The sequence below is a fragment of the Acanthisitta chloris genome, unplaced genomic scaffold (genome assembly GCF_000695815.1).
Source record: "Acanthisitta chloris isolate BGI_N310 unplaced genomic scaffold, ASM69581v1 scaffold37697, whole genome shotgun sequence".
NCBI classification, from domain to species: domain Eukaryota; kingdom Metazoa; phylum Chordata; class Aves; order Passeriformes; family Acanthisittidae; genus Acanthisitta; species Acanthisitta chloris.
The window spans coordinates 1-25,000 of record NW_008684916.1 but is presented as its reverse complement, the minus strand read 5'-3'; the positions used below and the strand labels follow the sequence as shown (position 1 = coordinate 25,000).

Sequence of the window (25,000 nt, the reverse complement as noted above, 5' to 3'; positions counted from 1 at the left end):
GAGCACTGAGGAGCTGTCTATAACCAGAGACTGTGAGCTGTACAGGGCCCTGAACATGCACTACAATAAAGCAAATGATTTTGAGGTAGGCACTGATCTTTGTTTCTGTGTGTGTGTGAGTCGCTCCGAGGTCCAGGCTGCCTTTAAAATAATGTACCTTTTTGTTGTGGCTGTGACCAGTGGAATCTCAGCATTCCACATCCCTGAATGACACTAATTAGTCTTTTTAGCCTTGAGAGCTGGAGACTTATGCCTCACTAGGACTTGACCAGAGAGAAAAGTTTTCACTTTTTTGGATAAGTTTCTTAGTTTCAACTTTTAGAAGTTTCCTTTGGGAGGGGCAGTAGTGAAAATCACCTCACAGCTCCTCTAAAGCTCTGTAATTGTGTGATCAGACACTTGCAGTTATCTTCCTCTGCTTTCCTTCAATTGATTTATAGAACTAAAATGCATTTGCTTTGTCAATCCACAGGATAAAATGAGTACTCGAAGTAAGTCCCCTGTTCTCTGCTGTAACGGGTTTGTGGCTTTGATTAAGATTCCTGTTTACAGGCCAGGCTGGTAGCTCAGCAGACTATTGTTATCATTAACATGCTGACCCTCGGCGATACCACGGGAGAGTGTTTCTCCCTGCTGAGGATGGCAGTTTGTATTGTTCAGGTAGTCAGATGTAATGATGCATTCGAACAGGGTGTGCATGCAGGGGAGGCTTCAGTAATCCCATCTCTTGGTGGAGTGGGAAAGCAATGGTGGTACTAATTATTAATTTATTTTTTTTTTGTCAGCACCTTTCACTCGGGATCAAGTTGCGTAATGAGCCCCCTCCTGTAGCAAAAGTGACATTTGTTGGCATAAGGAGGGTGGTTTCCTGCCTCAAATCCTTCTGAGGGATTTTTAGCAATGCTTGTTTTCACAGCACAGAAGTTTGGATAGTGCAAAAAGTCTAAGCAAAGCATTTCTCATCTATCTTGGCTGCTTCCCCCTCTTCAGGGCTGGCAGACTTTTCTGGGAGAATGGTTACATGGAAGGAGTAGATGAAGAAAGAGGGATGAAGAGGATGTTCCTCAAGGGTTTTGCCAGTCATCGTGGATGACAACAACATCCAGACTTTGTGTTTGGTATGCTGTGACCCCCTAGGTGCTCCCAAGGGCTCTGGCCCTGCTAGGTACTCATACATTCACAAGACAGGAGACTCCCACTCCTGGGAGGCAGGTCCACCAAGATGCCAAGGCATAACCACTAAATACAGGAACAGAAAAGGAAATGCACAAGGAGATAAGTGTGACCAACTTTTTCCTTGTGCTTAAATTCCCTCAAGTTTTTTTTTTCTTCACTCAGCTGTTTTTCTGTTTGCAGGACATAGGTTGAAGTGTCCTTTGCCTCCAAAAGCTCTTGTATCCTTGATGATTTTCAGGCACTTAATGCTCCTTTTCAGAGTGTTAGTGGCAGTGTTAAAGTAAATAGATTACTTCAGTAAAGAATTGTGGGGAGCATGTAAATGTTTTCAGATAGATAAGAAAATATAAATCCCATATGTTTAGTACCGGTACTGATTGCAGTTTTGTCTTCTCAGCCAAGGGGTCCAGCAGCTGGTAGGAAAGATGCCCCTTGGTTTGTTTTCCCAAGTCATGGAGGGAAGGAGGTGGTCTAAATGGTGATTGCAGATTCATTCATTTAGTCTTCCTTGTGTTACATAGTGTAATGAGAATTTCCTAGAGGTTTAAGTCTTGGTTTTGCACTGAAGATCAAGCAGTTATGAGAACATTTAGCTGTATGGTGCAGTTTTTAATGTAGCCAGTGTAACTTTTCTTGATAAATGCCTGTCCCTTCCCCACAAGCTGCAAAGCAAAAATGACAAGTACTGTAATGTTGAAATTGGATCCAAAAGGATTTAGCAAACTGAGCATTTGCCATATTTAGCATCATCAAAGTTCCTTCCTCTCATACTTCAGTGGTGCTTTGCTGATCTTCTGATTAATCTGATATGTGTACACTATTATTTCTAAACCCTTCCCCTTTAACTGTTCTTGGGTCAAATGTGTGCATATACTTAGTGCATATACTCCTGAATTGACTATTAGGGAAAAAATGCTATAGCTAAAATGTGCACTTGGCCCGTATCAGGCTGTGCCATTGATTTGCTCAGGAGTCTGTGATACTGTGTTCCTTTCCCTGCACATTGCCACTGACAGCTTGTAGCAAAGTCAAATAAGATGTTTAACAAACCACACGTCCTATCGTTTTTAGCTTTGCCATTGTACCCTTGTGGCTGTGAGCCAGAGACAGATCCAACGCCTCCTCCAGTGCAGTGCAACTTTGTGTTTTGTGTGTGCACATGTGTGTATGTGTGTAGCCAGTTCCACATTTCTCTCTCTCTCACAATAGGGTTAGCTGGAGAAACACATGCTGAGCTGCACAGAACAATTAGAAACTGAGTTTTGAAAGGGATTAAATAAAAAATCCAACAATATTTTTTTTTCTGGAAGGTAAAGATGCTTCTCTGTTCTGGGGCCATTCTTCCAGGGGGGGGAGAAGGTGGGTTGTCCTGGTGAATGAAAGCCACAAATGTCAGTGTCCCAGCACAAATGCTGAAGTTGGTCAGAAAGAGAGGACAGCTTGCTGTGCCACTTGATATCTGTCTCATCTGCAGTGTTGCCATAGGCTTTTGAATGCCAGCTGCAATAATTAAAGTCAAGTATTGTTACTATGCATTAAAAGAAAAAGGGGAAAAAAACCCTAAATAATTTCATAACGGTCTTTCAAAATCCATCCTAATACAGGTCATCAGAGCTCCCAGTAGTGACTGTGGCAGGATGATTGAAAACAAGGGGGATAGTATGCTGTGAGTTAAAATAAAAATATGGTCAAAAAACATAAATAAGAAGGTTTCTGTTCTGCTTTATGTACTTAAAACAACCAAAAGAAATAGGCCTGAGGACAATACCTGCATTTTAGCCTTGCTTTGGCTTCTCAATCATCCTTGTTCCCTGGCATTTTTTACTAGTTACCGTCATTCTCCATGTATTAACGTCTCTCTGCACGTTGCCCGTTCCTTTTCCTTGCGGGCATTTAACGACTCAGCCTTAGTTCTGAAGTCTCAGGGTCTCTCTGTGTTAGCAGTTTCACTCTGTGCCCTCCTGCCTACTCCTTACACTTGCCCCACTCCTCTGTGTAGTGAGCAAATGAGCACCAAAGCGAGCCCCCGCACACGCCATCTTTCTGAGCTCAGCCTGCCTGCTGCTTCACCGGAACTTGCCCGATTTTGCAGACGTAGTTATTGAGATTGATCACAATAGTGAAACGTCTGCCAAGCTGCGTTATTTGCACAAATACACTGTATGCGGTTTTGGTACACTGGGGCTTGACGCGATGATTGCCTCTTTTCATAGAGCTCGTTGTGGCACGTGTCATCATTTCGAAGGGGGAGAAAACCATTTTTAAGAAGTTTGCACTGCTTTTGGCAGGGAAAACCATACTAGTGGGAAAAACTTAATTAAGGCCAGTTGTACTCAGATCTTAGCAAAATGTTTAACTTAAGGCACTCTGAGCTAGTCCCATAAAAATCAATGAGATGATGGTGGAATAACAGTACCTATAAAATATAAGTAATAACCCAGTCACGTAAGTGGCCTACGAACCCTTGTGAGGAATGCAGACTGCCAACATTTTCAGAAGCAGTGATGATTTTAGGTCAATTTCATTCTGGGATGCTCAATGAGAGTCACTTTATTAGGAGGTCCTCAACAGCCCGTTCCCTGAAAATGAAGTGTGCCCAACACTGCGTCCAAAAATTAAGACATCCTAAATTATCAAAAATGCTGGCCACTCGTGCTTATTTTAGGAACTTGTATTCTTCCCCAGTTTCATCTGCAGGATTCATCTTGAACTGAATTGGTGTTCATCAAATGGAGAATTAAAGCCCTTGAACCTGATTCTCATTTAAACTAAGGCCACTTAAGAGTGGTTTTGCAATACACAGGCAGCGTAAAGTACAGTTTATAACTATCCTAATACTCCTACACAACCAGGGCAGTGCAAAGTGGCCTCAAGAGAAGTGAAAATCAAGTCTGTAACTTGCTAACTTCCATCTCGGAGGTTGCTCTTTCCATACAAACTGCTCTTCTGTGGCAGTCTCTGCACTTCTGGTGGTACCAGCAGTGAGCACAGCCTAACGGGACAGTTGTTTGTTTCAGTATTCAACTCCTCGCATTTTTTTCCTCAGCTGTATACTTTCTCCTTCAAGGGCTTTATTGTTGTAGCATTTCAGCATCGTTCTCAGCATTCTTAAAGACAGAGTTGGAAAGTCGCTGTCTGGTAATCTGCAGCAAGGGGAGTAAAGCTGCTTTAGCAGTTTGAGAATAACAAATGTATCTATCCAAAGTCCTCTGCAGAAAAAGTGAAACATAGGTGTCCAGATGGAATTTCTTTTTCACTTAAAAATCTTGGTTTCAGGAAATTTAATTGATGCCCTCCATCCTTTTTTTCTTTTTTCTTAATTTTGAAGAGGCTGTCTTGTGAAACAGCAGAGCTTTCCTTGAAACTGCACAGGACATGTACCTGGTTTTTCACCAAGTAACAAAATCCACAGCTTGCTATAGAAGGTCCGTGCATTGCATGTATCAATTAATGCTTATTAATCAGTTTTTGCAGTTAGTTGAACTGCAGACTCTAGTTAGAAGCTATTAGGGAGAGAATGGTGTGAGGAATACTGTTGCAGCACTACACTCAGTTTTGCTGTTTGTGTCCTTTGGAATCAAGGTGTTTGTAAAATGAAGTTGGCACGTTGATATATGATCTATTTTTTAATGTCATTACAATTTTAGTTCCCTCTGCCTTTTTGTCATTGGGTTACATTTAAGCACAGCAAGATCAACTTTAAACTTCCTTACTCAACAGCTTTATTAGTTATAACGTACCGTGACCTTTCTCAACATTCTTAAAGAAAAAGATACAGTGTAATGTCACTTTACTTTGCTTATTGTTCTTTGTTGTGGTGAACAAAGCATTTTCTACAGTGGCTATAGCACATAATTATACAGCTTTCAATAGCGGTGTCTTGGCACATATCAAAGTTCAGAAGAGCCTTTAGAAAAAAAAAGATGTTTTGTGGCAGCCTAGGGAGGGTCTCATCTTTCCTTCAGAAAATAGTTCAAGGCTCTTCTGTCAAGCTTCCCTACTTAGAGCTTTTTCTCCTCCTGCTTCATAAAGTTTAAAGGGGATTCAGTGGAGTTCTATGATCTATTTCCTTTGAAAGATTGTTCCTTTGCACAGAGAAGTCCTTTGACTTCAAGAGTTCACAGATTCATGTCTTTAGGTATCATATGTCTGACCTTATCAGTTACTCTATTTAATGTAGGAGAAAAAGTCTCAACTCTTTGTGTTTGTCTGTTTTGCCTCTGTGAAATGATTTGGTGAAAAGACCATCCTTTTTAACACACCACTGAGAGGCCGTTTCTGACTGTAACCTACCCTGTGGTTCTTCTAAAAAAAAAAAAAATTGTCCTTGTGTTTTGTGTATGGATGATTTCACAGTGAGAATAGAATTATACAAGGACAGACACACATAAAAAAAATCTTTTGCTCTTTTTTTCCTAAATGATCTATTGGCTATTTTGGTGGCTGCTACTCTGGTTCCCCAACAGGCACAACCATTTAACAAACACAGAGATAGCGGCTGGAGTGCTGGGCCAGCAGTAGGTTTTCCCTTGCTTCGACCTACCCCAAAGGCCTTCATAATTAATTGTCCTTCAGAGATGAGGAAAGTTCAGAGACAGTGTGTGTAGCGATGTCTATTGTCTGACATTCAGTTCTCCTTCCCTCAGCTCTTTTTCTTCATTCCACAAAGGGTTATCAATAGGAGCAGGGAGCAAGCTCTCTTCTAACAGCTGCTGGTGGTGGCTGTAGCTTTCTGTGGAAGGTATCATTGTGTTCAGCCATCTATGGATTAAATGGCTGGAAAAGTTCTAACAACCCTTTCAAACGGGCGTGTTTATTTCATCTAGATTACACAGACCTATTTAGCTAATTAAAAACTTTCTCAGAACCCCTTCTCTCCTATTCAAGGGAAGAAAAAAAATTAAAACGCTGCTGTAATTATGAAGAATGGCTGCAATGAAACTTTGGTAAATAAATGAAAAATCCGATCTGTCAGCTTTGATCAAAACGCACCCAAATAAGCACAGGCTTGTTTGTTGAGTTGTTCTGTCATTTTGGTTTGTGGTTTACTTTTTTTTTTTCTTAGAGGGAAGCAAGGTGCACCGTGGCAAAAGCATAAAAGAAAACATTGGTTTAAGCTGTAAGAGAAACAAACACTTGCCCAGTTAAAAAAGCTGCCACAGTTCATACTGTCTCTGCTCCTCACATCAAAGTGCCAAGATGCTGGAGTTTGCTAAACAGATTATTAATATTGTTGTCCCTTCTGTGATTAATTTAGAATCCACTGTGGCATAATTATTAAACTTCAGATACAACAGAACAAAATTATATACATGCTTCCGTGTTTTCCCTGATGATATGCTAAACAAAGATATGGTGGGGTTAGTAGATAGGCAAGAAGTACAGTCAAATTAGACTGTTTATTAACAGTCGTTATGTTACTGCTCCAATTAATTGGGCGAAGCCAAAAAGGACAAATACAATCATTCTTCCACTGAACAGTTTAACTAGCAAATTAGGGAGGTCTTACTGATTTTTTTTCTCTTAAAAAAATAAAAAGGACTCCACTCTGGACCTTCACTTGCATTCTTCATAAATACATCACTTTGCAATGGAAAGGAATAATCATATAAAACATTTTCTGGGCTTCATCTCACTTCCTGACTGCTAAGAAGAACCCCACAACAATCAAGATCAATTATTGTACTGATTAAGTTATGATGTCTGGCATTTTGAAACAGGTTCTCTGTATTTAAGAAGAAATTGCATACAAAGTAGATGCAGCTAATACAGTAATGCAAAAAAAAAGATCATAAAAAATTAAAGTTATTCTTATGAATCTTTCATTAGAAGCAATGAAAGGGGACATTGGTGAAGCCAAGTGCTTTGTTCTTCTGAGCTCCTCTTGTAGGGCCAGATCCTGCAAACAATTACGTACTTGAGTGTTCCTTCTGCGAGAGTCCTGTTGGCACCTTCAGCTTATCTCCTGCTCTTTCACAGTTTGCCCACTTAGGCCTGTGCGTAACCAGCAGTGTTGTTCTACTTTATCAAACAGATGTTCCCTTTAAAAATTGACAAAAGTTCTGTAAAAAAAAAATGCCACGAAATCACACAGCTGTACAGAGGAGAACACTTGCTTTTATGCAGGAAGAGCTGTTGTGAAGTGATTTAAGGCTACTCAGAGCTTTTCAGATTACTCCCCACCGCAAATAACATGTTAAGTACTAAATTGCCCTGAGCAATGTTTTATTACTGATCAATAAAATAGTAGTCTTGTCTTTTAGCATGGAAAAATATTTTAGTGGGATTTTTCCTGGTTTAGTTCATGGATAGCAGTAAACACGAAAGCACAATACTCCCTGCCCCTCCCCCCCACCCCCCAAAAAAAATCGAAACCCATCCTCGGTTGTTTCTAGCTTTGCTTTGGGGGAATCCTAGGATTGTTCCAGCTGAGTGGTGTTGGGTTTCTGTTCCTCTGTGTGTGTGTGCATCGAGTGATGGTGTGCTGTGTTTTATTTTGTGGGTTTTGTGTTTTGGTTTTGTTTCTTTTACAATTATTTACAGGTACTCATCTTTCCTGCCCCTTCCTCTTCTCAAACAAAACAAAAAAAGATTCCCCTTCCTCCTCCCCCCACAAAAAAAAAAAAAAAAAAAGGAAAAAGAAAAGAAACCAACAAAAACAAAACAAAACTTGGCAAACTCTTCCGACTCCTACTGCCATTTCATTTTGCATTCAACAAGGGGTAGTGGGAATTGAAACGTCAACTGGAGATCGAGAAAAGCGCCAATTTATAGTGCGTTAGCCTTGCACAATTCAAGATTTCTTTTGCTATCTGCACACATTATACTCAACATCTCGCCACTCTCTTGTGGCAGTTGTGAGGAATGGCTATTCCTTCCCGTGTGTGTACTACAGGCCTCTAAAGACCCTTATTTATTCTCTCCCATGTCACCTTGTGTACAGTCTGGTCTGTGACACTGATGGTGATTATGTCATTATTTTGCTCTGGGGGCTTTGGCACATCTGCAGAGCTGATGCACATCTTCTTTGTTACGCTGGCATACGTCCCATATCGCAAATGCTTCATTAGCCTTACTGCCTGCCTCCTTGCCAGACAAGAATACCCAAATCCAAGCTTCTTTTTCCTCTGGTCTTTTGTGTCTGTGATGAGCCTTTATTCATCTTCCTAGTTCTTCCCTGTTTTCTATTTTTCTATGTAAAACCGATTTCCAGATGTCCGTCGTTCTCCAAAATCCCATCATATATGAGGAGTGAGAAGCAAGGTGAATTTTAACCCATGTCATCCCTCACTCTTATCCCTCACGAGCCGAAATGCTTTTTCATTCATTCTGCATCTAACAGGAGTTCATTAGGCCGCTCAGTTTTAAAACCTGGTGTTTAAAAAAAAAAAAAGGGCAAAAAGGAAAAGAAACTGGTGATTTCTCTTAATAAATCCTAGTTGTCGTAATGGGTAACATGCAAGTTGCACATGTTTCTTCCAGACTTTGTTCATTGCTTTTAGACTACATAGTTAAATTTCTCACTCAGAACTTTTGGAGAAGCAGCACTGTCTAGTGAAGGAGGAGTGTGTTCATGACACCTGATCAGCTGAAATTTCTTATATCCTGTTTTAAGGTGTCACATTAGAAGGTCATAGAACATTTTGTACTGTGAAAATTGAGGAAAATGTTTGATCTTCTAAACTTTATCTAAGCTGTTATATATAAATGTTGTACTAGAGAGATGTGAAATAGTGGGTTAGCTTACTAGCTTTGTAAGATTTTTCCCTCCACATCCCACCCACCCCATGCTTTTTCTTCGTGGCACTGAACTAAATTCTGGGCTGGATTCTCAGTGTCTGGTGTAAATCAGCTCCAGCAGTCATTGCAGCTAATTCATCTATGCCAGCTGAAGAGCTGTCTTTTGTTGTGTTACTATACAGTCAAGTGTGTGAATATATGTTAAATGTTAATTGGAAAAAAGTTTCATTTGATTATTTTAAAACTAAAAATTAAATGCAGCACTGGATTTGGAGTCACAGAGCCACCACGTTTATGGACGTGGGGTAGAGGGGGGGTGTTGTTTTTATTTTTGTAAGGCACACTTGCCAAAAGAGGAGGTTCCAGCGATACCGTCTCACAGTGCAGGGTCAGGGCTGTGTGACTGACTTTAACAGAAGTCTTACAGATAGAATTGCCTGTCCTATAGGAGTTTGAATAGATCACCTTCATGCAGAACACTGTTTGCTTGATCTGTTCAATGTGTTTTAAAATGGACAAGAGTCAGGCTCTCATAATGTGAATTAGCAAACTGTCAAAAATCTTTGGAAACCATGGGAGAGATTTAGCAGCATTGTGACCTGTGCTGGTTTCTGAGCTAGCTTTCTGTGGTCCTGCTCTTTCTCAAAGCTGGTATCCCCAGACTCAGAGCAGTGGAGAGACCTTCCAGCATTGGTGTGGAGCGCCATGGGGACAGTGTTTTCAAAGATACTTATATCTGTAAGGGCGGATACTGAGTCTGTGAGGAAGTATCAGCAGGATATTACAGGGGTCCATGAGAACTGTGTGTTCTTCACCTGTATGAGACAAAACAAACGTGGGAGGTGAAGGAGCTATGGTTCGTAGCATTAGGAAGATTAATAGCACAAAAAGTGGAGAAATACTGTTCAGTTCAAGTGGAAGGGGATCTTCCGGGTACTGGATCACTTTCTTGAGTTAACAGACCCCATCACCTGCAGCACTAGAGTATAGCTGAATTTTGTAGGCAGAGTAAGAGCCTGGTGTCTTTCTGATACGCAAGTGTGGGTGGGTGAGAGATAGAAGGGCAGCCAGAAGGGCTGGCCGAAGGTAATCAACGTTTTGGAGATGATTTCTCCCTGTAGATCTGGAAGGGGCAAGGTTCAGCTTTCTTATCTGCAGAGGGGGAAGGTACACAGCCGGGCTCTGACTTGTTTTGTGTGCCCTCTGCGGGGGGGCTGTTTCAAGGCTCTGGTGGAAATGTGACGCCAGAAGAAGCCATGTCCAGGTGGTGGTCCAGAGTGTTCAAAGAGGTGGCCTTGAACTTGTTTCTTTAGCTAGTGGAGAGGCTTTGTGGAGAGCAGCAGACCAGGGTGGCATGATCTCTGTTGCTAAGCAGAAAGGCTGCTGCAGTTGGGACTTAGGGCGGAACTGTGGCTTAGACACAGAAATACATTTAAAGCAGTAGCCTACAACTTCAGAAAGTTTTTAGAGGAGAGAGGGAAAATCAACATTTCAAATAAAAGGTCTTCAGCTGCCAAATATCAGTGTGCAGTGCAGGGTGGGAGAGAAGGTGAAGCATCTTGTCTCACGCAATTGCGGAGAGGGCTGGCTCCATCAAATGAGGCCCAGCCTCGAGGTTATCTATTCCGGTGCTGTCTTGAGTCACACCATTTCCTTCCACGTAGCATAAAGAGGAGTCGAGTGAGGGGGAACTCAGTCCATTAGGACATAAGACTTTGTCTTCTGACCTCACAGGCTTGCTGGTCTCACCAGTCACTGGTAGGTCCTGCACTGAAGCTTGTAATGGGGTATTTGTAGCCCAGTTTGGCCAGCCACATGGCTCGGGGTGGAATAGATGGAGCAGTTTATCCCATCACAATGAGCTCTGGATGCTCATAAAAGCATGGTTACATTGAGAGGTGGTTTGTCAGAATTGATCAGTGGGAGCCTGAGCTGGTGAGGCCAGCTTCGTTCACCCATAACCACGCACAGTTTCCTTCCCCTGCCCTACCCTCTGCCATAGGAAAGAGGAAAGAAGGTACTCTGCTGCCAGAGGGCATGCTTACCACCTTCGTGACACCCTCAAAAGGACCCCAGTGTCTGCCTGTTTCCCTGCCAGATTGATTAAACACCACCTGCTTCCCATCCCTCTCCCCAGCACATGCAAACCGAGGAGGGCGAGGGCACAGTTGGAGCTTTTCAGGACCAGGCACAGAAGACAAAGGTGACTGCAATGCAGAGATGGGAAGAGTGTGCAAGAGCAAGCAACACCAATTATAAAATGTTGCTATACTGTTACAACATTTTTACATATAGAAGATACATTCTAGATGTTTAAGAATTTTAAGTATCACTTCTACTACAGTGATAGTGGTTCATCTATGGGGCCAAATTCTGCTGAACATAAAAGAAATCCCTGCACATTACAAGCTCTATGAACTTCTATATCTATGGTCTAATCAGCAGTTTCTGCATTTTGGACTCTCTTGCTTATGGAAATACACCATGGAAGCAGGTCAGGGACATACCTGCTCAATCACATTCCAAGCTTTGCCTCCTGGTCCTTCTGAGTAACACAACACATTCCCATCTGGCTGATGTGTCCAGGAGAGTATGCAGTAACCTCTCTGCTGAGCCAGAATTGGGTGGTCATCCCTGTACTCACTTTTCTGGACAGGTTTTTTGTGGGCGCCTGAATGTGGTACCTGCCAGAATTTGGCAGCAGGGTATGTAATATGCCACTTGGCATTGTAGGCAGCCTCTTGTAACAGATTGCATTTCACTGCAATGGACTGAGTTAAAGTTAGACTATTCTTGTGTGTGAGTTTTATTTCTCCTTCAGTTTTCATATGAGAAAGCTTCTGGGGTGTGACAATAAGCCCTCCTGTGAGTCTTTCTTACTTTTCCCAACACATACTAAATGCCCAGCTATCATAAGCTGTAGGAGCCTTAGTGATTTTTCCATTCTGCAGCAGTGCCACTGGCAATGCAGCAAGTTAAGGGCAATCAGAGTTTCCATTAGAAGCCTCCACATCTCATGCAGTTCTAATTCATCAGTAAGTCAGAAAGGGAAATTTAATAATCTTCCCAGTAAAACGCTGTTGATGATTTTTGAGGAAGGGGGAAGGCAGAACTGAATTTCAAGGTGCAAAAAGTCTAAACAAGCTGACAATTGAAAGTCCTTTTCATTTTGTTTTAGCCTGATCTGCTCTCAAGTCTTGTCTTGTGTTTAAAAACTAATGCATTAAAGCTGTGGTGTTTGCATCACAGAGTAGCTCTGTTTCTGTTATGGATAGGCTCATCCCCTGAACCATGGGCACAGCAGTCCTGGGACAGAGATCCTACAGGGTGCTGTGATGTGCATGGTGCAGGATTCCTCTGGTGTACTGCGAAATAGAAAGATGGGTCCTACCAGGGAGGACCCCGGGAAGCAGAAGTAGGGGTTCAGCCTGAGTGAGCTGTGGAAGGGCTGTTATCTACATTCAGCCAGGGCATGCAGCACCAGCAGTGCTTGGTGCTCCAGCCGTGCAGGGAGCCTGCAGAGTACTTCCCAATCTTTATTTGTGGAAAAGCTTAATTGAAATGCAAGTGATTAAATCTAATGTATCATGCAGTATCCATTTTCACTGCGCTACCACTTTCACTTCCCCGATATTATCAGGCATCTCAGCAGCCCCACTGTCAGGTTTTTTCCTTGTAAGAGCTGTGCCCATTCTCTCTCTTCTTTGTGAGCTTGGGGGAGGAGATAACAGTAAGCCAGCAGTAGATTGCTAGTTCTCCAAACTCTCCTCAAGGGATAAAGGATCTCAGCTTTATTTTAAACAAACACTTTCAAAATACATTCTTAAATCATTTGAGGGGCATATGTTTCCCAGCTTTCTACAAAAAGTTAAAAAGCTGCAGTGTAACAGTAAATGCAATAAGCAACCTCTGTTGTTTTCCTAATTTCTCCCTTTCGACCAGGACTTGGGCTAATGCTTTTCCCTTCCCAACATTAGTGCTGTCCCAAAAGAGTGGGCCTTTCTTTGTGTGCCACAGTGGGAGAACAGACTGTCCTGAATGGCCACGCAATTTCTTGTCTGTTTTTTATTGTTTCCAAAAAATCTGTTTCTTAACAGATTTGTACAGCAGGAGTTGTGAGAGGAAACTTGAAGGCAATAACTGCAGACCGTGGTGGCACCAGAGAGCTGCTGCTGTAGCCAGGGGGATTGGGACACATGTAGACGTGGGCAAACTGACACCTTGTGCTCTAGAAAGGTGCTGGTTGGGAGAAAAGTATGTTTACTGGAACATCCAATAGTTGTGGTATTTTTCATTTGTGTTTTTAAAATAAAAACATCCTTTCCAGCTATTTCCCTATCCTCATAAGTGATAATGGAAGAGGCATTAGCCTTTCCATCGCCTGAGCCAACCTGTTTTTTTTCTAAGAGGTGTCCAGGATGTTCAGCCAATTGAGTGATCTAATTAGCTGAAAATTGTTAATTTCCTTTACCTTATAAAGCACCTAACACAGAAACTGTTAAATAATGTTAAGTGTCAGACTTAAACTGAGAACATTGGGCCATATGCTGCCGTGGCTTTCACGCCAAAAAGTGTAGCAACTTACTCCAAAACCTGCCTCCAATTGCTGTGTAGAAGCCAAAGCCTCCTGCTTGATATGCTGCCACACCAGCTCACAGCACTAAGATGGTCCCACGCAGCAGCTCGCTGCGCTCGGGGAGCAGAGTATATGCGTGAGGGGAGATGATGGCCTGGATAAACATGGCAGGAGCCAGGGCACCAGTGAGGGATTGCAGACGCTGCCCTTGCAAGCACAGGAAAACCAGCGGTAGGGCAGTGCTGCACATGGCAGGTTATCCAGGGGAAGGCGTCAGATCTGTGCTGCAGCTGCGAATTGCGCAAGTCCCTTGTCTGCGGAGGGCCAGGTGGATAGGTGAGCTCCCTTGTAGATCTTCTTTACTGCAGAGGGGTCCCTGGGTTGGTGGAAAGTGTGCGAGGAAGGTGCTGGTCCCAGTGTCACCAGCCTCTCCCCAAGCCCACAGAGAAGTGGCTTCAGAGGTGGTGTGATGCCTTAGGGGATTGCTGCTGGCTTGACCCTAGCATTGCTCGGATGCAGTGTGTTAAGGGTAGGGTGGGATGCAAAAGGGCTTGTCCTCAATAGGTTTCCTATACAGCAGGTTGTGGGTATGGGAATACATGTTTAGGTGCTAGATTTCCCCCAAAGCCTAGTGTTACATCTTTCTCATGTGAGGAAGGGGCTCAGGGCTATGTGTGGGTGACACAAGTGGAGTTTGTCAATCACTTCCTTTCTGAAGGTTGCACTGTGCCCCCAGAGTTCACCTTGCCCTGACTTTGGGGCTGCGGGTACTTGGACAAATCTAGTTTGTGCTTTGTGTGAGGTTTTCTCAGCAGAAGTATTTCCCCTGAATCTCTTGTGCTGTTGCTGTACCTGTGCTGGCGTGGACCACTGTGCACACACATTAAAACTGTCTGACCTGGAGCCTACCCATGGTAAGACTGTTCCCTCAATAGTGGACTCACTCATTGTCCTGGAGAGGTTCTCCATCACTTGTCTGATAGATGCCTTATCCTTGGGTTAAGAGGCTCCCTGCAGTGTCCCTGTGTATTAGTCATTGTCTAGATCATCCAACAAGAGTGATCTGGCCTTCCCTCTCCCACCCCCTCCAAGCTGTTTACCTCCCATTACCACGACCTTGTGGTCTGCAACGTGAGCAGCCTTCATCAGCTGAAGACCTCTGATCCTAAGTCCACTAGAGATTTTGGCTTTCCTATTTGGCAAGGTGACTTGTTGCCCACTAGGTCAACATGAATGAAGACTTTTTAAATCCATAATGTCCTGCAAGTGAAAAAAATGCCTCCAGATAATTTAACCTCTCCTGGCAGCCTGACATCTTGAGCTGTCTATGCTGCACTTTTTTATTTCTGCTTATAATTAGGATCAAAAAATTCCAGACTCGTACTCACCAAGAATTCTACTTTATGTAAAATTTGAAAGTAAAATCAATCCTGGCCCAATCTTATCATTTTTAAAGTATGTTTATCCAGCTTTGTAGTAGGAACAAGCAGACTGTTTGAAGGCCACATAGTTTTCAAACCTTGGTTGCAACACGTTACCCCATTTTGAAACCGTCTTTATCTAGCCGAGAAAACTAAAATCTGTTTGACAAAGTAGCACTCCAGCCAGTTTATCTTGCAATATGGCTTTAGCTCACAGAGCCTATTGATTTCCTTAAATTAATGTTTACAGAATGCTACTGAATTTCACTCAACGGGACATTGTTCTTTTGAAGCTTTGTAAAATATGATACAGAGTGTTATTGCCATTTGTTCCTTTGCTAAGACTGATGAAACATTTATTTTTTTTAAAGCGCAACCTTGAACTATAGCTGTTTCCTACAAGTGTGTTTACTCTTGGAACATTAGTAATACAACACACTATCAGACTCCAGCACAATACCACAGGCAGAGTCTGTAGGTACGCTCTGGCCAGCCTAATCGTATAAATCGAGCTGAAGTTTAACGCAGATTAGGCATCGTATGAGAAAAGGTTTCGAGCTTAGCCCAGCTGTCCCTGTCTGAAGGATCTTCAGATTTGTGTGCTGCAGCCAAGCAGTTGTCTGACACTGTTACAATATTAGAACGATTGCATTGGTCTTGGGACTTCTAAACATGGGATCCTGTACTGAAAATTGCCATCTAATCATTTCTCTCCGCCGCCCCTCCAAGGTGAATAGCTTTACAGTTGCCCTGTGCCTGGTTCGTAGGGTTTAGATCCAATCTCTGAGGGCTGCTTTAAAATCTGCTCCAGAAGCACTTGCGTCACTTCTTATGTCCAGTTTTCTAAAATGATGTTGCAGTTTTTACTGCTGAAATTTTACAAGAAATCACAGCCACTAATAACTTGACAATTTCGCTACTGCTTTCTGCAGCTATAATACCATTAGACATATCATTCCAATAAATCTTCACTGTTTGCTTATGAGCCTAAAGTGGGCACCACTATGTGTGTAAGGATGTGTATTTTATCCACCAGCATCAGACTGAACTACTTACTTGGAGTGTAAGTGATAAAAAAGTGCTCCTGAGGAGAATGTGTGCCCCAGCCCAGCACAACCAGAGGTGGACTGTCCACAGGCAATGTAAACTCTCCGTTTGAAACCAGTGGGGTGGTGAAAATTTACACTGCTGAGAAGCTGACCCTTGGTAGCCTCCCACATGCGCTCAAGAAAAGGGCCTTAAACTCCCCAGTTATTGCATGCAAAATTAATGTGTCAGCTGGCAAGAGAGAAAAATAGAAGTCTTTTGGGCACCTAAGATGCAGACTTCTTGCTTTATAAGACTGTGTCTGGAAGCAGACGACTTTTTTTTCTATCATAGAGGTTCCACGTAACCAAATCCCAACTCCCTGGAGAGGTGAAAGGAAAGCCAGCTATGACTTCTTGCCTTTTTATCTAGTAATCTCTGTGTGGCCTTCCTAAAGCATCTGAGTTTATCCATTTAAGTCCACTCTGTCTGCAGTACAAGTCCCCAGCTTGTGCTACTGCTGTCAGGAGATATGTCTCTCCTTGATCAATATTTACTTAACAAACAGCAGGGATAGGAGAGTTTGTTTAGAGGAATCATGTGTGCACAAGGGTGAATGAATGCTCGGTAAAGTACTTCACCTGTTTGTCTCCTTTCCTAGGGTATCTTTTGTGCTTCAGACCTCATGCTGGGCTTTGCTACCATTGCCCCTGTGAACATGCTCAAAGCCACCCTGCTTTAGAACAGTTTAGCAATTGGCTGCAGAAAATGAACTTCTGAGTAAATGTTTTATTCCCTGTTCTAGGAAAGTTGGAGGGAGAAGTTTATGAACTTTGTAAAATTATTTCTATGGTTAAAAATACTTGATGCTCAAGTGAAAATAAACTGAACTTCCCAAACTCCTGCACTTATGCAAGAAAATATTTCAGAGGTGTTTTAAGCATTTTGTTGGGACAAAATATTTCAAAATTGTCACTGCCAAAAGCCTGAAGCCTTCTAAAGAAAAAAAATTTCTATTCAGGTAAAGCTGCAAGGAAGGAAGGAAGTTTAGTATTTTTAACGAATAACTTTAGAAAGGTCTGCTATTCATTTATCCAACTAAAACAGTTGTTTCTGATGCCTGAGGTCATTGCATGCAATTAGCTTTGAGGCATCTGAGTTTAGTTTGGAGGGGGGGTGTATTTTATTTTGTGAATCAGAGTTGTAAAAGCCATCTGAAATATTCATGCAGAATTGTCTGAGAAGCAGTTTCTGTTTTATTTACTGCACAGTAGAACAGCCACAGTGGATTAGCTCTACAATACCCGTAACAAAAGCACAACAGCTGATGCATGTGATGTTAGGAGGTGACAAAACAGTTAAAGTATGCTGCTGGCTACAGGCAAGCAGTCAGCAGATGCAGACAAAAGGGTTTGTGACAAGAATAACTCTCTCTCCAAGGCGAGCAGTCAAGAGTATCCAAAATACCAATACCCTTTTCTCCTTGACATTGTCTTCTTACAGTCAGCATTTTATTGCCCATTTATAGTAAAAAAACAAAACACAATTCTCTGGAATATCGGTTTTAACTTGACTTCCACAATTCTGTGATCTTTACATCTGTATTGCTTTTCCTATCATCTAGATTTACCACTTGAGCAAGAATTTTTGAAAGTTTATAAGATTAGCTGTAAAGAAGCCCACCCTTAATAGGATTAACGACAAGAAATACACATATAAATCTTAGAGCAGACCAGTGATTTGTTTTGTCATTTGGTTTTGGTAGTTTTCCACTTTTCTATTAAGAGAGAATTAAGCATCTTATTTTGCTAATGAAGAAATAGGGTTTGGGTAGAAATTAAAGGTTTGCTTGACAATGGGAGGGATTTAGGTGCTGGAAAGGGACTGTGAATGAGCTGATGTTTATTTCAGAAGTGTGAAAAATAAGCTTATATATCTCCAGAAAAAAAAAAAGAGAGAGAGAGAGAGAGAGACTGTCTTCTTTCTAACCTTTGTAATTCCCCTTCTATTCTCTGTGACATTCATTCAGCTGCCAAGCATGTTTGGCAAGGCTTGAGCCAGCGAGCGCACTTCCAGTGACCGCTAACCTTGGTATGTCCTGACACTTATGATGAGTATCTGCAGGACACAGAAGGCAGGCAGGCTGCTATGTCAGGCTTTTATTATGTACTGCAGAGGCTGGGGACAGTCAGTTTAATAAAACAAATCATCCTTGAAGGTAAAGCAACTGGGAAGAGGAGGAGGGCTCGGGGAGGGGAGATGAGAGGAATGGGAGGAAAGGGAGAAAAAGTCTTTGCTGCACAGCCCCCAAAATAAATGAATTAACTAATGAAAGACAGAAGATACAAGACAACCTAACAATGAGAAAAACAGTGAAAGGTCACTGATTGGCCACCGACTTGAGACACATAGCTACTTCTAGTGTGCCCTCCTTCCCAACAGTGATTTTTAGTCTACCAGAAAGGGAAGCCTGATCCTCCTTGTCGTCTTAAAATCAGTGTTGCTTCACTGATTTTCCTCAAGCAACACTTGACTTAGACCTGCTGAGGAACAACCCTCACCTTCTCAATCATTGCTTCCTTTTTGGTCACATTTTCCTTGAAAAGAAATTCAACAAGTATTTATAAAGCTTTCTGGCACTGTGTATGCTTCTGTATGAAAGAAGGGTCAGTTAGGTCTGACTTGCCTCCAACTTTTGAGCCATTAGAATTATACTTTTACTCACATAGAAATAGTGTGTGCTGAGTATTTTTAACAAAGCACTCCCCCACAGTGCTAATCCAAATGATTCAGTATTATAGTTGCACATGCAAACCCAGGAGTGAAATAGTTCAGGTTTGTTGTTGAAGCCAAGGAAAATGCCAGTAGTTAAAACAGCATAAATAGACAAGAGCAGATGAGAGCTTTAATTCCCTCCCAGTTTTCATAGATGAAGGGGATGTATTAACATGGCTGAGGCTTGAGAAGGGGCACTGCAGAGGTTGTTGGACTGTGTTAGAAAGTACAGGACGGATGTGTACCAGGTGTAAATCAGTGTAACTGCACTGAGGCTGGTAGAGCCCTGCTGATTTACAGTAGCCCGAAGTTTGGCCTGTGACTTTTTTCCTTGGCAGTGAAACTAAGTTTTATTGACAAAGCATGTGGCAAAGAGTGATTTCTTTCTAAATCAGTCTGATGTGGAGGCTTCAGCCTGAAACCCACCTAGCCTCCCCCTGAGCAGACCTCATTGTCTTTCCTCCTGGTGAATGTACAGTATGATTCTTTGATTGACTGCTGCCACCTGATGCTAAGAAAATGCTCTGGGTTCATAGTAGGGATTGTTGGTTCTATTAAAAGCAATGTAGATGGAGTTTATTTGTCACTGAAGCATTTTATGCAGATGTTCCTACTTCAGAGATGTTCAGTCAGTTAGGTGTAAAGATGCACTGAATAGGTCACCGTCACTTAGGGTCAGGGAAATGCCACCCCCAGATACGTAATTAATGTGGCTGACTGATTAATTGCCTACTGAAAAATATAACTACCCATGCATTTAAATTTTTATTTTCAGGCCCCGGACTTCACTAGTATTTTTTTTATTAAAAAAAGACACAAAACCAACAAGAAAAAACCAAAACCACTGCAGTTACTCTTTCTAGAAAGGAAAAGTGTTGGCTGACATACCATCCTGGGGGATTAATCACAATGGAATTCACATTACAACATTCAAAGTAACGCCTGTAATCCATTGTGACATGAAAAATTGCTGATAACATCCAAGAAGGAAAGAGCTATGAATGGCTCTAATGCCTGAGGAGTAGTGGAGATCTTTGGATACTTGGCATTACAAGCTGGAGCATCCAAATGAAGAAGCTGAAAAGTTGGGTCTCTTCAAAGGCCCCACAGGGCTTCACTATGCTTGTTCACTATTATGTGTATGGGCTGCTCTCTGCAGCCTGTTGTACTGGGTTCAGAGGGGCCTGACCCTGCAGATGTGACTCAGGTACAATGAACTTGGACCTTAAAAGATAACTCCTAGTCTGAAAGAAAAGCCTCTGTGTGTCTATGGGGGTGAGAGGCCTGAAAGGTAGTGATTCAGAGGTTTCACACTGCCTACTGCATGGAAAAGCAGCATCCCCTACCTGGAGAATCTTCAAATGCACAGGTAGAAATTGAAAGGAAAAGGCTCAACCTAAAACCCAGGTTGTTACTTCCATGCTTAAAGTTGTCATGGATGTAACCATGAGGTAGGAATGAGAGATAGCACTTTTTGCATTTGGACTTTATACTTCTCATGTAGGTGTTTAGAATTGCCTCCTTCCCATCTCTGGCAGCTTGGGAGGGAAGAAAGACATCTAATGTTCGTCCTCTGGAGCGGATACCAAAATCAAAAGGTTTTGCTCGTATGATCTAACATCAGTGTCTACTTCATAAAGTTGGTTATCCACTACATTTCTTGCTTACTAGTGCCATGTAGTCAACAACTCCTTCCCCTTGGTTAGCACCCAGTAATACCAAGGGTGGTGTACAGCACGTGGGCAGCCTTGTTTGAACTGCATGAACAGAAAAGCATATCATTTTTTATAGCAGTGCAAGAATGAGACAGGCATGGTATCTTTTGTAGATGTATTACCAAATGCCCAAACACAGAGTGGTTTTAAGTTATTTCTCTGAGCTGGAGTAAGTGAAACATTAATTAATTTCTTCTTTCTTAATTGCTGAAATAGAACACCTGTAAAAATGTTTATTTCTGTGCAGCCTGTTGAATGAAAAATTTCCACAGAAGGCAGCCTGTCTTTTGGAGCAGAGAAAAACATGTGAGGGCTAGATTTCACTCTCAGAGGTAGACAGAGGACTTCTGTGGGGCTTCTGGAAGCAGAGTTTGTCAGCTGGTGTCAGGGGGAGCTGATCTCATGCTTATCTGATGGCAAAATGTGACCAGCAAACTGTTAGTGTTTCTCCAGTGGTGATAGGTGAGGCTCCAGAGTTCTGTCATATTAGGTTAATCATACACTTTTCCAAACAAGTGCCTTTTTAAGGCATTGGAATATGTTACTCAGGCATTGGAATAACTTGCCCAGGGAGGTGGTGGAGTCACTATCCCCATAAGCATTTAAGAGGCATCTGGACCTGGTGCTGGAAGGTACAGTTTAGGGGTTACAATGGAGGGCCAGGTTAACAGTTGGCCTTGATGATCTTAAAGGTCTCTTCCAACCTTGATGGTTCTATGATTCTAAGTTTTCTGAAAGTGGCTTCTAAAGAGAGAAGAACAAAAGCTTCAAGTAGAGAACAAGGGGCTTGCCCTGATCTGGCAATATGGCATGAATTCGGTAAATGAGTGAGATCCGCCCAAGTGTCTGTTGGCCATGGGAATGGTTCAAGTGTCTCCTAGTGCAGATTGGAGATTTCCTTTTGCTGAAGGGGGCAAAGAATAGCAGTGGGGGAATACTTGTTATTATAAGCATGCTGGCTACTGGCCAGTCATGTATTAACTACACAGCTAGAGCTCTGAAGCAATATTTCCATAATAAAAGCAGAAAATAATACCTTTATGGAGATTACCTCAACCTTGCAACTGCCCTATAGTTCATAGTCGTGGTTGCTTTTGAATCATTTGAGGCAAAGGGTAAGAAGGTGGTGCTGGTGCCTGAGACAGCTATTTAGGATGAATTACTAAAGTTTGGAGGTAACTCTGGTTTTTAACATTGGTCAGGGGCTTCTGAGAGTGGGATGTTCATGCTAGCTTGCTGTTTGATTCACCCATGGCGTGACAGTGACATTTAGAAGACACGCATGAGTTTAATGCATCTCAGCTCAGTAACCACTTGGAGCACAATACACCCATTGCAGAGGTGAGGGTGATATTTGTAGGCTTCTGAAAAAGAAGGGAACACCGTAATGTCTCCTGAGAATGCCATCTTATGGGGTTCTTGTCCATAACAGCCACAGTAGCAAGGTGCTAGCTGAAGGCTTTCTTTCTTGCTTGTTTTTAAACTATGTACAGCATTCAGAGATAACCCATTTCTTTGATAGCTTTCAGCATTGGTTGTGACCAGGGTTAAGCACAGAGGTACAGAGGGCTTTCTGTGCATGCATGATTTCCATATTAGTTCTCACATGGAGAGGAAAACATAGCCATGAATGCATGGGTAAAATATCAAGCAGAGATTTCTTTCCTTAAAGACAATTGTGTTTGTTTCCCCTCCTGCTAATTATATCCTATAAATCCCCCACTCTCCAAACTCAGACAGTAACATTTTGTTACCTACATTCTGTCAGTAGACTTTACAAGGATCTCTAACACATGTTATAAAAGTTATTGCTATAGTACTATATATAACAGCTTTGCATAAGAGAATAGAAGGCTGCCACATTTAGAAAATGCAGGTGCTATGTAAGCCCCTTTCTGAAAGAAAGAACTTAGCTCAGTTTCCTTTGAAGAACCAGAGACTTGAAATTGAAAACTGTATTAATGCCATTGTCTCCTTGTATCAGCAGGTTCCAGAGAGATTCCTGGAAGTGGCTCAGATCACGTTACGGGAGTTTTTCAATGCCATTATCGCAGGCAAAGATGTTGATCCTTCCTGGAAGAAGGCCATATACAAGGTCATCTGTAAGCTGGACAGTGAGGTCCCTGAGATTTTCAAATCTCCAAACTGCCTACAAGAGCTTCTTCATGAGTAGAGAGTTCAGCAGCTATTTATGAATGTATGAAAGTAGCAGTCCCCTTCTGATGCCCAAGTCATGTGTGTCTCTATTTTAATTTCATATATATGTGTATCGCATACATATATATGTATATGAAATTAGACTGTGATCCCTCCTGGATTTAAGTTTTCATTCAGTTCCAAGGGGATGGTTGTTTTACTTCAGCCTTCGGTTTACTTTTGCCCGAGACCCTTAACATTTGAAGAATCAACGGGGTTAATTTTCAGGGAGAAGAGTTTGGAAGTGTGTAAGAGCCTGTCTTAGCAAGTTAGGGCATTATGTTTAAAAATGCTTTGTCAGATTTATTGCTTGCTGCAAAGTGGCATTTTGTCTTAGTGAGACTAATGTTATGCCACAATACTACAGACAATGAAGTTTATATTATGTTTATACTGCTAAAGGTCTGAACTCTGTGGAGTCACTTCATAAGCTTCAAGCTTTTTTTTTTTGTATTTTATATATTTTTAACCAATAACTAGATTTTGTTTCATACTTCAAAAAAAATACAGCATCTATTTTAGGTACTCACTCTAAGAAGTGATACCCAAAAAAGCAAAACCTATTCTTCATGCTTTCCTTACAGAAATGACAGATACCCTGCACCAGTAATCAACATGCCAGGTTGTTGTTTCTCTAAATTGCAGCAAGGGACATTTGCACAAATCAAATTCCATTCTTGCAGGGTGAGGCCAGTAATTCATGCACAATATTGTATCAACCACACTAATTTTGGAATATGGTCAGCTTATTAAAGCGGAAGCATTTCACTCTCCATAGAGTAAAAATGAAACCTTCAGCGTCCTATATTGCCAGGTCTCAGTCTTACTTTAACGGGCATTAGTCCCTAAATTTATTCTTTTCTTAGTCTATTCTGCCCCCCAAAATTACCTTTCCACTATACAAAGTTTTCTGTCCGTATTCGACATCTGTCCTGAAAAGCACTTTTTGAACGATCTTAGATACAGTAGAAGAGTCTTCACCTCACAGTGCTGAGGCAAAGGAGAAAAAAAAAAAAGGCTTGTTTGTAGCTGTAAAATATAATTAGTCCTTTCCTAATCAGAAGAATAAAAACTGCATTTTCATAAAATTCTAATCAAGCATATACAAAAATCTCAGTGTCCTCCTGGCTATGCAGGGTTCAGATAACCAAATTGGATTTTTTAAATTACAGTAAGTGCAGCTTTAAAAAACGAAACAACAACAACAACAAAAAAATTCTCTTTGAGCAATGTGCTGCACTTGTCTTCTGAAGCTGGAGCTAGTCTTGACCAAAATCTGAGCTACAGTGTAAAGTCCATGATGGATCTGGGTTCGCCTGAATGCTACACCATGATATGACAGAAAGAAAGCTAGCTGCTAGTTCTTGTGCTTTCTTCAGTGGCTCTCCTTTACTCATGTTTTCAGAAAGATATTGTCTCCAGAAGTTTGGGGGAAGGTTGAATATGCTATGGCACACTGTATTTGTCATTTTCTTTGTCGTCTTTTGTACGGATGCAGTAAGAATTTATTGTTATCATCAATAGTATTTTCCCCTACATAATTCAATCTAAATGTAGAGGAAGTTCCTAATTAGCTGCGAATTATATTTAGACCATTGAGGATATTGGTATCTTATTTCTTTATTTTAAAATTGCATTTTGACTTTGGAGAGTGAAAGTTTACCCATGTGACTAAAGAGCTGACCTGATCATTGCAATTTCACTTCATTTACAAATACTGCTGATAGACAGAAATGTATGAAAGCAATTATTGTTAGCAGAAAGCCTTAAAAACCTGCTGACTTCAAATTAAACAGCACAATCCTACGATTCCCTGTCATTCTTTTCAAGCACTGGCAGTATCTGTGGAGTATAGGCAATGCAGACAATAGCATGGGATGAAGTGCCAACATTTTCACTATGCATTAAAAAGCAAAACAAATCTTGATCTTAGACTCCCTGAGAGAACCTAATACTGTATGTATCCTTACAGTAGACAGGATGTCTTTTTCATTTTATTTTCCTTTATTTTCTTACATTTTCTTTCATTTTTGTTTTGTTTCAGTTTTTCTTTTTCTTTTTTTTTTTTTTTTTGTGTGCATGATTTGGTAAACATTACACTTAGAAAGATGTAACTCCAATGAATTCTGAGTAAGAAAGGATGAAAATTGTGTTCATGCACTTTTTTGATTTATGGGAAGAAGTGGCATAAAATGCTCAAGTTTTAATACAGTAAGTTCATCACTGACATGCCATTAGATACAAAACATAACACTGCATTGTCACCTTGACATAAGAAAGCAAAGCCATACTTTAGTCATACTATGTGGACATATTACTAGTTACCATCTCAATCTGTGATTTTACCCGTTGCTTTTATGATTATTATTATTATT

The 25,000-nt window shown here is 41.5% G+C and overlaps 1 protein-coding gene across 1 annotated transcript in view; it reads left to right on the top strand.

The window, feature by feature from the left end:
* The window catches only part of PROX1 (prospero homeobox 1), a 36,672-nt gene extending 14,070 nt beyond the window's left edge, over positions 1–22,602 (top strand). The window contains 2 exon segments of the mRNA XM_009079500.1: positions 1–85; positions 22,417–22,602. The exon segment at positions 1–85 is cut by the window's left edge and continues 110 nt beyond it. Of these exon segments, the coding sequence (XP_009077748.1) occupies positions 1–85; positions 22,417–22,602 (271 nt within the window).
* Positions 22,603–25,000: the final 2,398 nt, after the last annotated feature.